The sequence below is a fragment of the Oncorhynchus nerka genome, linkage group LG26 (genome assembly GCF_034236695.1).
Source record: "Oncorhynchus nerka isolate Pitt River linkage group LG26, Oner_Uvic_2.0, whole genome shotgun sequence".
NCBI lineage: Eukaryota > Metazoa > Chordata > Actinopteri > Salmoniformes > Salmonidae > Oncorhynchus > Oncorhynchus nerka.
This window is the reverse complement of record NC_088421.1, coordinates 27,512,522-27,526,263: the sequence shown is the minus strand read 5'-3', so window position 1 is coordinate 27,526,263 and position 13,742 is coordinate 27,512,522. Positions and strand designations below refer to the sequence as shown.

Genomic DNA, 13,742 nt, shown 5'->3' with positions numbered 1-13,742 from the left:
GCATCCCAGAAAAGTGCTAAAAATAGCCCACATTAACATACAGTGCTTTCGGAAAGTATTCAGACCCCTTAACTTTTTAAACATTTTGTTATGTTACAGCCTTATTCTAAAATGTATTATATAAAACAAATTCCACAATAATCGACACACAATACCCCATAATGACAAAGCGAAAGCAGGTTTTTAGAAATGTTATCAAATGTATTAAAAATAGAAAACAGAAATACCTTATTTACGTAAGTATTCAGACCCTTTTCTATGAGACTCGAAATTGAGCTCAGGTACATCCTGATTCCATTGATCATCCTTGAGATGTTTCTAAAACTTGATTGTAGGCCACCTGTGTTAAATTCAATTGATTGGACATGATTTGGAAAGGCACACACCTGTCTATATAACATCCCACAGTTGACATTACATGCCAGAGCAAAAACCAAGCCATGAGCTCGAAGGAATTGTACATAGAGCTCCGAGACAGGATATCGTCGAGGCAGAGATCTGGGGAAGGGTACCAAAACATTTCTGCAGCATTGTAAGTCCCCAAGAACACATTGCCCCCCATCATTCTAAAATGTAAGAAGTTTGGAACCACCAAGACTATTCCTCAAGCTGGCCGCCTGGCGAAACTGAGCAATCGGGGGAGAATGGCCTTGGTCAGGGAGGTGACCAAGACCTGATGGTCACTCTGACAGAGCTCTAGAGTTCCTCTGTGGAGATGGGATAACCTTCCAGAAGGACCACCATCTCTGTAGCACTCCACCAATCAGACCTTTATGGTAGAGTGGCTCGACGGAAGCCGCTCCTCAGTAAAAGGCACATGGCAGCCCGCTTGGAGTTTGCAAAAAGGCACCTAAAGGACCCTCAAACCATGAGAAACAATATTCTCTGGTCTGGTGAAACCAAGATTGAACTCATTGGCCTGAATTCCAATCGTCACGTCTTGAGGAAACCTGACACCATCCCTATGGTGAAGCATGGTGGTGGCAGCATCATGCTGTGGGGATGTTTTTCAGTGACAGGAAGACCAATTATGATCGAGACAAAGATAAACGGGGCAAGGTACAGAGAGATCCTTGATGAAAACCTGCTCTAGAGCACTCAGGACCTCACACTGGGGAGAAGGTTCACATGCCAACAGGACAATGACCCAAAGCACACAGCCAAAACAATGCTGGAGTGGCCCAGCCAGAGCCTGGCGCTGTGCAACAACACTCTCCATCCAACCTGACAGAGCTTGAGAAGATCTGCAGAGATGAATGGGAGACACTCCCCAAATACAGGTGTGCCAAGCTTGTAGCGTCATACCCAAGAAGACTCAAGGCTGTACAGAGGACTGAGTAAAGGGTTTGAATACTTGTGTAAATGTAATATTTCATTTTAAAAAAATGTTTAAATAAGTAAACATTTCTAAAATCCTGTTTTTGCTTCATCATTATGGGGTGTGTGGATTGATGAGGGGAAAAAATGATTTAATACATTTTAGAATAAGGCTGTAACATAACAAAATGTGGGAAAAGTCAAGGGGTCTGAATACTTTCCGTAGGCACTGTATGTAGCCTAAGAAACAAGATTTATGAAATCAATAACTTGCTAGTAACAAATGGCATTCATATTCTGACTATCTCTGAAACTCACTGAGATTATACCTTCAATGATACAATGGTATCAATACATGTTTATAACATCTACAGAAAAGACAGATATGCCAATGGGGGCGGTGTTGCGGTCTATATATAGAGCCACATTTCTGTAAAGCTTACAGAGGATCTCATGTTAAATACTGTTGAAGTCTGACTCTTTTGGGTAAAACACTGGGGTAAATCCTCATTGGAAACTCACCTAAAGCCCATTCTTGTGGGTAGCTGCTATAGACCACCAAGTGCTAACAGTCAGAATCTGGGTAATGTGTGTGAAATGCTTGATAATGTATGTGATATCAACAGAGGTATATTTTCTGGGTGGCATTAATATTGACTGGCGTTCATCAAGATGCATACTAAAAAAAAAGCTTCAAACTGTAACTAGTGCCTGCAACCTGGTTCAGATAATCAGATAACCTACCAGGGTATTTAAAAACAGCACAGGAATTAAATCATCCACATGTATTGATCACATCTTTACTAACGCTGCAGAACTCTGCTTTAAAGCAGTATCCAAATCCATCAGATGTCGTGTTCACAATATAGTAACCATATCTAGGAAAACCAAAGTTCCAAAGGCTGGGCCTAATATAGCGTATCAGAGGTCATACAATACGTTTTGTAGTGATTCCTATATTGATGATGTAAAGAATATTTGCTGGTCTGTGCTGTGTAATGACGAGCAACCAGGCACTTGACACATTTAAGAAATTGATCATTCTAGTTACTAATAAGCATGCACCCATTAAGACAATGACTGTAAAAACAAATTAATCCCTGTGGGTTGTTGAGGAATTGAAACATTATATGGTAATATATAATAGGCTGAGAGAGGCTGGATTGTGGGCTTACAAGCCTGTTGTAAGGCAGGTCCTCACCAGAAATCGGCGTTGCCTATGGTCACAAACCCACTGTCGCTTCACTGACGAGCTGCTCTTTTGTCTCACCAGGGGTGTTGGTCGGATTCACGTTTATCGTCGAAGGAATGAGCGTTACACCAAGGCCTGTACTCTGGAGCGGGATCGATTTAGAGGTGGAGGGTCCATCATGGTATGGGGCGGAATGTCACAGCATCATCGGACTGAGCTTGTTGTCATTGCAGGCAATCTCAACACTGTGCGTTACAGGGAAGACATCATCCTCCCTCATGTGGTACCCTTCCTGCAGGCTCATCCTGACATGACCCTCCAGCATGACAATGCCACCAGCTATACTGCTCGTTCTGTGCGTGATTTCCTGCAAGACAGGAATGTCAGTGTTCTGCCATGGCCAGCGAAGAGCCCGGATCTCAATCCAATTGAGCATGTGAGGGCTAGGGCGATTCCCCCCAGAAATGTCCGGGAACTTGCAGGTGCCTTGGTGTAAGAGTGGGGTAACATCTCCAGGCAAAAACTGGCAAATCTGGTGCAGTCCATGAGGAGGAGATGCAATGCAGTACTTAATGCAGCTGGTGGCCTCACCAGATACTGACTGCTACTTTTGATTTTGACCCCCTCTTTGTTCAGGGACACATTATTCAATTTCTGTTACATGTCACATGTCTGTGGAACTTGTTTAGTTTATGTCTCGTTGTTTTCTCTTTTTTTTCTCCCCAATTTCGTGGTATCCAATTGTTGTAGTAGCTACTATCTTGTCTCATCGCTACAACTCCCGTACGGGCTCGGGAGAGACGAAGGTTGAAAGTCATGCGTCCTCCGATACACAACCCAACCAGCCTCACTGCTTCTTAACACAGCACGCATCCAACCCGGAAGCCAGCCGCACCAATGTGTTGGAGGATACACCGTGCACCTGGCAACCTTGGCTAGCATGCACTGCGCCTGGCCCGCCACAGGAGTCACTGGTGCGCGATGAGACAAGTACATCCCTACCGACCTAGCCCTCCCTAACCCAGACGACGCTAGGCCAATTGTGCGTCGCCCCACGGACCTCCCGGTCGCGGCCGGTTACGACAGAGCCTGGGCGCGAACCCAGGGACTCTGATGGCACAGCTGGCGCTGCAGTACAGCACCCTTAACCACTGCGCCACCCGGGAGGCCCAGACGTTTCTTTTTTGCTTAGTTAATATATTTTCTTACTTTCACTTGCTTAGCTAGCGAATGTAGCTAGCTAGTTTAGCTTACTCAAACAGAGAGGGATGCTATGTTAGCTAGCTGGCTATATACTATCCAACACTGGAACTCTTCCAAGTCAAGGTAAGCTTTTGGTTTTGTAAATGTATTGCCACCCACCGATGTAACTGGTAAACTGCTTGCTGTACACTGTACTGCATGATTGTAGCGGGTATACTGTCGCATTAGTTCTAGTAGCTATGCTTACTATGACGTTAATATGGTGAAAAGGACGTAGGCTGTGTGTAGCGGTTATGGTATGAAAATTTGGCTTGGAAATGTTTTTTTGCCTGGTCAGACAGCTGTTGCATTGTGCACGAGGTCCACATGCAAAGGAAAAGGGTGAGAGAAGAGCGTAGATGTGAGAAGGAATTATGCTGTATATACAACGAGGAAAGGTATTACGGCATATATGTGGCTGCTAGTTCTGTGTTTGATCAGGGGTGTATTCATTCTGTAGATTTTGTTGAAAAACTTCTCTTAAACGGAAGCAAACGGAATGAAATGGGGCTAAACATACCTGAATTTTTTCAAACTAAAATTGTTTGCAACTGTTGGACTAATGATTACAACCTAGATCAGCTAGATGCAAGCAAGAGTGTGCAAGTTGATATTGAATGTGTCACTGTCTGTCACCTTGACTAGACAAATTTCTCTCGACCTGTGCACCTACGTTGTAAACATTCATTCGTATGCTAGGTTGTATCAACCTTATGATGGGTATAGGGAAAATAATTTAGTAGCATTATGTAGTAGCCTAAATCTATTGATGTTACATTGAACTAGATGAATGGAATATGAATGACAGTCATCCAATATGCTGTAATAGAAATAAGGCCATGCTCATAAAAAAGAAAGAATTGTCCTCCCTCATCTTAAACAGCACCAACTGGCAAAAAAGCCTCAGTTGAAACAACCATCTGTTCAAGGTTCATTTAATATGAGTGTAACGACTCCTTCTGATTCACAGGGACTTTGTTCATTTGATGAGCAGGTCCAAAGCCTGGTATAATATCTCAGATAACCCTTATGAGTGGTACACCGCAACCCATTACACAATACCTCAGAAAACCATAATGAGTGGTACACCGCAACCCATTACCTCAGATAACCCTTATGAGTGGTACACCACAACCCATTACCTCAGATAACCCTTATGAGTGGTACACCGCAACCCATTACTTCAGATAACCCTTATGAGTGGTACACCGCAACCCATTACCTCAGATAACCATTATGAGTGGTACACCGCAACCCATTACCTCAGATAACCATTATGAGTGGTACACCGCAACCCATTACCTCAGATAACCATTATGAGTGGTACACCGCAACCCATTACCTCAGATAACCATTATGAGTGGTACACCGCAACCCATTACCTCAGATAACCATTATGAGTGGTACACCGCAACCCATTACCTCAGATAACCATTATGAGTGGTACACCGCAACCCATTACCTCAGATAACCCTTATGAGTGGTACACCGCAACCCATTACCTCAGATAACCATTATGAGTGGTACACCGCAACCCATTACCTCAGATAACCATTATGAGTGGTATACCGCAACCCATTACCTCAGATAACCCTTATGAGTGGTACACCGCAACCCATTACACATTACCTCAGATAACCCTTCATGGGTGGCACACTAAAACACTATACCTCAGCTAACCCGTCACAGGTGGTAGACTAACATGTTAAACTATATCTCAGCCAACACATTAAGGTCGATAGACTAGGTAACAAGGCTCAAGATTCAAAGCCTGGAAATTTAATGTTCATGAATGTTGCATTTTACCAAATGAAACCCATGGCACGTGGTAACTGTAAAAAGTCTACTTTACGGCAGGATACACATTACGGATTGTAACTGTAGAAACAAAGTAGCTTTATTCACATCAGGGGAATTTAGCAAAACAAGGTTGATATATTCACGTCAGGGGAACCTCCTTGTTATTTCATTTCCATTTTTGTGTATTGCACTTGCATTCAGTATGAATCATGTGTGTATTATTTTAAATGCATGTATTGTAGTTCTATCCTTGTGATGTATTACATAATGTTTTTGTGGACCCCAGTAAGAGTAGCTGGTGCTTTAGCAGTAGCTAATGGAGATCCTAATAAAATACTAAATACCACTGACATATCTTTTTTTTTAAATAAACAATTATGACAAAATGTGGGCTGAAAATTAAGTTTAGTCATTCATTTAATTATTATATATATTTTTTTTAACAGGACAAATCTGAGGGGGCACGTGCCCTTGTGCCCCCTATGGGCATGACTCCTCTGGTTATAGGTGCCGGTTTGGAGAAGATTTAGGCTCAGACGTTTTCTACACAGATATCCACACATTAAACAATTCAGATGGACGGACAAAGAGTTACAGATTATAGATACGCCTTCAGTAACTGGAGTTGTCGTTAACAAGTATTCTTTAAAAAATGGCACCAGTTATTTCCAGGCTCCGCATTGTAGCCTTCTAGAAGTGGTGTCGAATATAGGGCTATAACTATTTGAAGTATCCATTTAGCTCTAAGAATTCAACACACTTGATAATTACCTAATAGAGATCTTGGATAGTTGGGTAGTGAAGCTCACCAGAAAATGCAGGTTCTCCTTCAACTGCTTCTCCTACAAATTATCAACTTGCCTATCTACATGGCATTTTTGAAAAGGCTAATAACTCAGATTCATTATATAATGATAATTAGTATAAGAAGGTCATAGATACTTATGACAAGTCTTGTAATGCATTATGACCCTTTGAAATGCATCATACCTGAATGCCTTCCCAACATCTAATTCAGAATCAAATCCTGTACAGGTAGTTTATTATGAAGTGCTCCAATGAAAACTGATAAGGGAAACATCTAAATCATCTTTCCCAACATAGTCTCTCGCACAGTGAGAAAGCATGTACATCAAATTTTAACATAGTGACGTTCTTGACATTTAAAATACCGAGCTCTGGCTATTACCAGTGATACTGTCACAGTTGTGTTCCACTTGGCTCTCATGCTTCAAACAGGAAGGTTCCGGCAGATGACAGAGATGCGGCGATGGCGGGGAACTCTCTGTCCAGAGAAAAGAGACTCATCATCTTTAAGGATCTCATGGGTGAACTTATATCTGGCCTGGTCCCTGGAAGGATGCATGAAAACAATGTCATCAGTCATTCACCACACAAGCACAATGTGTGAAATGCCAGGAGTTATATCAAGTGTTTCAGAGTATGAGTGCCGATTTAGGATCAGTTTAGCCTTTAAGATCACAAGAATATGAATACATGGACCAGTGTTCACTCATGAAGAGGAGAATTTACTGTACGTTGAATTCAAATCGAATGTCAACAACCTTCAAGTTATGGAATTAAATTGGAATTGTGAAAAAAAAAAATCTTTGGAATTTAATTGGAATTCAATATTTGTACAATTCTGAGTTAATGGAATTAATGTATTTAGTATAAAAAAATTGACTGCTTTTAAAAATATATATAATTTAAACTTCCAATATAGCTAGGCTGTCTGAACAGTGACATGGTCATAAAGGATTTAATTATCTCAAGTCAAAGACTTAGCTGACATTTGAAATTAATGGAATATAGAGGGAGAGGGAATTGAAATACTGTAGAATTTAATTTGTGGAATGAACCCCAACACGGACAGGGGAGGACCTGATCCTAGATTAGCACTCCCACTCTGAGATGTTTCATAGTGGATACATACGACCCCAGGTCATCGGACCAGGCGGACCTCTGGGCCCTCATAAGGATAGTTATAGGCTATAGGAGGCGTTCAGTCAGTGTACAAACATGGAGGTAACATAGAACACTTAAGTAAACCACTTCATGATCTCCACAGGAGATACTGTGGGTTTGTTTAGTGCAGACTCTCATTAGGGTATTTACTCAGTTGCTCTTTCCACGGTCAAATAAATCCATAGAATTGTTTTGGGTAGTACAAACCTACCTTAGGCCTACCAGGTAGACTCTGATTAAAGTGTATGCGCAGGTGGTCGTTTGTAAACAATGAAAGACAGAATGTTGCTATGGCAGGTCTTATTGGGTCCTTACCTGAGTATGTAGAGAGAGCGACGGGGCAGAAACAAGTTCAGATATTCAGCGGGTTCATCCTCCCTCACCAAGCGCATCACACTGTCTGACAACAAACTCAGCCCTGCTATAGTGCTGCCACAGAACTGACAGAGAGAGAGGAGAGGAAGGAAGGGAAAGAAAGGTTCAGGGAGACAGTGAAAGAGAAAGGCAGGATGAAGATACAAAAAAACAGGGGTTAGGGGGGATGAGAGAATGACTGAGTTTCAAACTGCATTGTAAAAGAACACTTTTGCCCAAAAAGTATTCAAATTGTGCCCAGTTTGTGCCTAGGGCAAAATTCTGGCACACAGAACGCCATGTTCCATATTTATCACGCCTTTCATCTCAGGTTAATATGAGAGCCGTCTACCTACCTTGACACTGTCGATGTGTGGTTTGATGTATCCAGCCTTGTCCAGGTCCAGGACATGCACAGGGCCTAGGAGAGGGCTGCCCTCAGAGAAAGCCACAGCTCGGAGGCGATCCATCACCCCCTCACACACTGCGCCCCACTGAGCACGCTCTGTCTCCCGGTAACCATGAATTGCCTGGTGAGCAGAATGTTGAAAGAATGAATGAAAAAATGTAATGAAATGTTGGTAAGGGCCTCAAGGGAGTGATCATTGTCAACAGGGGTGGAATTGGGGTTCCAGGAGTGAAATTATTTGGATAATTTACATTGATTTCAAGGATTTTACATAATCAGAGAGAGATTTTATTTTCCAATTTCCATCCCCGTTAGCCAACAAACACTGTTCTGGGCCTGGTTTCCCAAAAGCATTTTAAGGCTAAGATCATCGCGAGAACCTTTGTAGGAGCATCATTAAATCTCAGAGCTGTTCCCCAAAATCATCATCACTAAAGTTGCAATTGAAAACGTGTGTTATTTACCGACTGCCTCAGACCACTCGTAGATCAGCTAAGTGTGTCGTTGGATGATTTTCTGCCCTTCTGGTGTCAAACATAGAATCAAGCTGTTTATCCGTCTCGCTGTGAACGCTGATTACTTCAGAACGAAGTTGACTACAATTACAAAGTTGCCAATTTCATTGCAGTTGTTTCAAACAAGCAAAGGATTAAAAAGATGCTTAAAATAAAAACTGAGATGACTGCTGTTAGTAAAATTATGATTAAATGACTGAACAAATCATTTTAAATGGAACTGTAACTAAGTAAACTTATACTCTGTTTTATTATATCTGATTAACAATATGAGTTCATAAGAAGGGATTGTGTGACACGGACAAGGAGTAATTAAAGTTAATGAACACCATTCCAACTAGGAAAAAATGAATGGGTTGTGGACTGTGTAAACACATAAGGTGGTTAACCTAACATTGAACCTACAGAAACTTAGCTCTGGGGTTTTTAGATAAGTGAGTTAGACAGTGAGTGCATTCCTAGGTTTTCTGTTAATTAGAACTGTCAGCTCAGTGGTGATTGATAATGTTGAGGGGTCAAAAGTTACCTGGGAGTGTGTTAGTAAGTTAGAATGAACTTTTCACCTCACTTTGTCCCGGTCGAGAGGAGGGGATTCTGTTAAAGCAATGAAATGACGTCATGATTTGTATATAAACTGTTGCTCGTGGTTAAGTGGAAGCACGCTCCGAGAATAACTTCTGTTACCTATTATTTAAAAATATTATTTTATGCAAACGAGAATCTTACAAATTCTCATAAAATAGATTAAAGGTTTTCAATTAATGAAAGCACATTGGCATAATTAAATTACAGTAACAACTGCATTAATAGGCTACAGTAGGACATAGGCTATAGTAGGACATAGGCTGCAGTAGGACGTAGGCTGCAGTAGGACGTAGGCTACAGTAGGATATGGGCTACAGTAGGATATGGGCTACAGTAGGACTTGGGCTACAGTAGGACATGGGCTACAGTAGGCTATAGGCTACAGTAGGATATATTCTACAGTAGGACATGGGCTACAGTAGGACATGGGCTACAGTAGGACATGGGCTACAGTAGGCTATAGGCTACAGTAGGATATATTCTACAGTAGGCTATAGGCTACAGTAGGACATGGGCTACAGTAGGACATGGGCTACAGTAGGACATGGGCTACAGTAGGATATGGGCTACAGTAGGACATGGGCTACAGTAGGACATGGGCTACAGTAGGACATGGGCTACAGTAGGACATGGGCTACAGTAGGCTATAGGCTACAGTAGGATATATTCTACAGTAGGCTATAGGCTACAGTAGGACATGGGCTACAGTAGGACATGGGCTACAGTAGGACATTGGCTACAGTAGGACATGGGCTACAGTAGGATATGGGCTACAGTAGGACATGGGCTACAGTAGGACATGGGCTACAGTAGGACATTGGCTACAGTAGGACATAGGCTACAGTAGGACATAGGCTACATAGGCTTCTCAGAGGAGGAAGAGGAGGACCATCCTGCTCAGTGAATTTCATAAAAATACAAATAGTGAAACATTAAAAAAGTTATCCTTTTTAGGTAAAACTATACCAAATATAACCACGTCACCAAATAATTTATTAAAACCCGCTGTTTTGCAATGAAGGCCTACAGTGTCCTCAACAGCACTCTGTAGGATAGCACTATGGTGTAGCGGAAAGACAGCTAGCTTCCGTCCTCCTCTGGGAACACTGACTTCCAATACAAAACCTAGGAGGCTCGTGGTTCTCACCCCCATCCTTAGACTTACACAGTAATTATGACAACTTCCAGGAGACATCCCCCAACCTATCAGAGCTCTTGCAGCATGAACTGACATGTTGTCCACCCAATCAAAGGATCAGAGAATCTTGTACTGAAAGCATAAACTCCAGCTAGCTAGCACTGCAGTACATAAAATGTGGTGAGCAGTTGACTCAAAGAGAGAGAAAGCAACAGTTGAACAGTTTTGAACAAATACATGAGTTTAAAAATGAAGGAGAAGCAAGAGAGAGAGATAGCTATCCTTTGTATTTTTTTCCACTTTCACTTTCACTTTGCTAGCTAGTTTAGCCTACTCAAAACACCCGGCTCAGACAGAGAGGGATGCTATGTTAGATAGCTGGCTATGGCTATTCAACACTGGAACTCCTCGAAGTTAAGGTAAGCTTTTAGTTTGATTAATTTATTGACACCGGGGCCCACCAGTGTAACTGCTAAACGGCTTGTGACTGTACTGCATGATTGTAATGGGTTTACTAACACGTTAGTTCTCGTAGCTATGTTGACTATGACGTTAGCTAATATGGTGACAATGATGTGTAGTGGTTAGCAGTTATGATATGAAGGTTTGGCTTTAAGTTTTTTTGCCTGGTCAGACAGCTGATTTGTTGTGCACTGAAGTCCACAAGGGAAAAGGTGAGAGGAGGAGAGAGTGCAGAACATTTACATTTACATTTAAGTCATTTAGCAGACGCTCTTATCCAGAGCGACTTACAAATTGGTGCATTCACCTTATGACCTCCAGTGGAACAGTAGTGCATCTAAATCTTTTCAGGGGGAGGGGGGGTGAGAGGGATTACTTTATCCTATCCTAGGTATTCCTATCCTAGAAGTGAGAAGGAATTATACAACGAGCAAAGTGATCACACTGTTTGTATGTGGCTGCGATCAAAGTGAACTGTGATCAGGGGTGTATTCATTAAAACACATTTCTTAAATGGAAGCAAATGGAACAGGGATGAACATACCTGAATTTGTCCAATAGAAACACTTGTTTCCAACTGTTGAACTAATGATTACACCCTAGATCAGCTAGATGCAGGCAAGAGTGTGCAAGGCAGTATTGAATGTGTCATTGTCTGTCACCTTGACTACTAAAATGTATCTTGAGCTGTGCACCTATGTTTTAAACTTTCATTCATAGGCTCGATTGTAGCAACCTCATGATGGGTATAGGGAAAATCATGTAGTAGTATCATGTAGTAGCCTAAACCTATCAATGTTATATTGAGCTGGGTGAATGGAATATGAATGACAGTCATCTAATATGCTGTAATAGAAATAAGGTGATGCTCATCATAAAATAATAATCCTCCCTCATCTTAATGAGGCATCGACCACCACTGACATAGGGTTATATATTTTATTCATGTTGAAATCTATTTTATTTTCAGTAAATTGAGTTCTATTTTGCTAATTATAGGCTACACTGTCTGTTATATTTGCCTCAATATATACTGAACAAAAATATAAAACGCAGCATGCAACAACTTCAAAGATTAACAATGTTGGAGGCAGCTTATGGTAGAGAAATGAGCATTAAATTATTTGGCAACAGCTCTGGTGGACATTCCTGCAGTCAGCATGCCAATTACACTCCCAATCAAAACTTGAGATGCCTGTGGCATTGTGTTGTGTGACAAAACTACACATTTTATAGTAGCCCTTTATTGTCCCCAGCACAAAGTGCACCTATGTAATGGCCATGCTGTTTAATCAGCATCTTGATATGCCACAACTGTCAGGTGAATAGATTATCTTGGCAAATAAGAAATGCTCACTAACAGTGATGTAAACAAATTTGTGCACAAACATTTTGAGAAATAAGCTTTTTGTGCGTATGGAACATTTCTGGGAATTTTTATTTCAGCTCATGAAACATGGGACCAACACTTTACATGTTGGGTTTATATTTTTGTTCAGTGTATTTCATGATGTGTAACATGTGCAATGATGTGCCAAATCTGTGATTTAGTGCATAAATATTGGGTATTAGAATAAGCAGCATCAATATTTGCAGCCATATAGGCGTAGGTGATATTATTTATCTGGAGCTAATCAGTATTGTGCGAGAGCACCACTAGCTTTTTTTTATCTCAAACATATCAGTATCAACAAACGATCCAACGATGCACTTGGCAAACGTTCTTCTGCGTGGTGTTTTGGGAAAAGATGTATCGTTAAAACACGCATAAGCCTAAATTGCATTGCTATTGGGAAACCGGGAACTGACTGATCAATCTAAAATAAGATCTATTCACCTTGTAATGTATGATGACGATAATTAATAACCTAACAATTCAAATATGAAACTTTACTGCATCTAGTATAGTATGGATATGTATGTTATTGCTGCATGTTTATAGGTGAAATATAAAACTACAAAACATTTGCATGATGCCAATAGGGAAACTAATCAAAAGAGCTGTTACTGTAGCAGCCCCTCTGAGTGTCGGCTGGAGCTGAGGACCTGCAGCAGCTTTATCTAGCTAACGTGAGTGTGAGCTGGGCACTTCTTTGTAGTCAACAAGCAAGGTCTTTTACAACTTACATCGTCCCAGTGGTCGAACTCGTATCGTTTCTTTCTCAGCCCAGGCTCGAGTTCTTTCATGAGAGCACCCTCCTCTTCCTCACTTATGAATTCCATCCTCACCTCCACCTGACCGCGAAGCCTCTGGACCAACTCCCCGGTCGAACCGCAGACCAGTTGGTCATCTCTGAACTGCAGGCCGCTGTTCGTAGCAGCCCCGGAGCAACTCGCTGCCGAACTTAGACATGATGTGGGAGTGTACAGAGGCCGTTTATGAATACGTCTGGCAACTGTAATCAGAAGTCTCATGCTTCAGTAAATAAAATTATTTATTTAGACTGTCAGATTTGCTAAATTAAGCTATGCTTTGTTGTCTGGTGGCACAGAAGTCAAGTCACGAAGGAGGGCGACATTTTGAAAACGCACTGCATTGTGGGAGTTGTATTGTCGTCACACTTCATTAAATAAATAAAGCCTGCCTAGGCCTAAAATAACAAGCTATTAACCTTTTCAGTGAAATTACAACAAGATTTTGTGTTATCCATGTCAAATGCATAACGGCTATGTAAATAAGGAATGTAAAAGTATTTTTAAATCAAATAGATTGTCTTTCAATAACGGTACTTTACTAGGCCTAATGCTCTGAGCACTTTT

The 13,742-nt window shown here is 41.4% G+C and overlaps 1 protein-coding gene across 2 annotated transcripts; it reads right to left on the bottom strand.

The window, feature by feature from the left end:
- Positions 1-5,630: 5,630 nt before the first annotated feature.
- Positions 5,631-13,529, bottom strand: LOC115125329 (alpha-ketoglutarate-dependent dioxygenase alkB homolog 7, mitochondrial-like). Of its 2 annotated transcripts, none has more exons than XM_029654835.2 (4): positions 13,110-13,529; positions 8,230-8,403; positions 7,835-7,959; positions 5,631-6,836 (listed from the first exon to the last, which is right to left on the bottom strand). In XM_029654835.2, the coding sequence occupies exons 1-4, from the start codon at positions 13,395-13,397 to the stop codon at positions 6,776-6,778; spliced, it is 648 nt and encodes a 215-aa protein (XP_029510695.1). In that variant the 5' UTR covers positions 13,398-13,529; the 3' UTR covers positions 5,631-6,775. The 2 variants fall into 2 exon arrangements, with proteins under 2 accessions (XP_029510695.1, XP_029510694.1); XM_029654834.2 differs by having other exon boundaries at positions 5,631-6,903; positions 13,110-13,527.
- Positions 13,530-13,742: the final 213 nt, after the last annotated feature.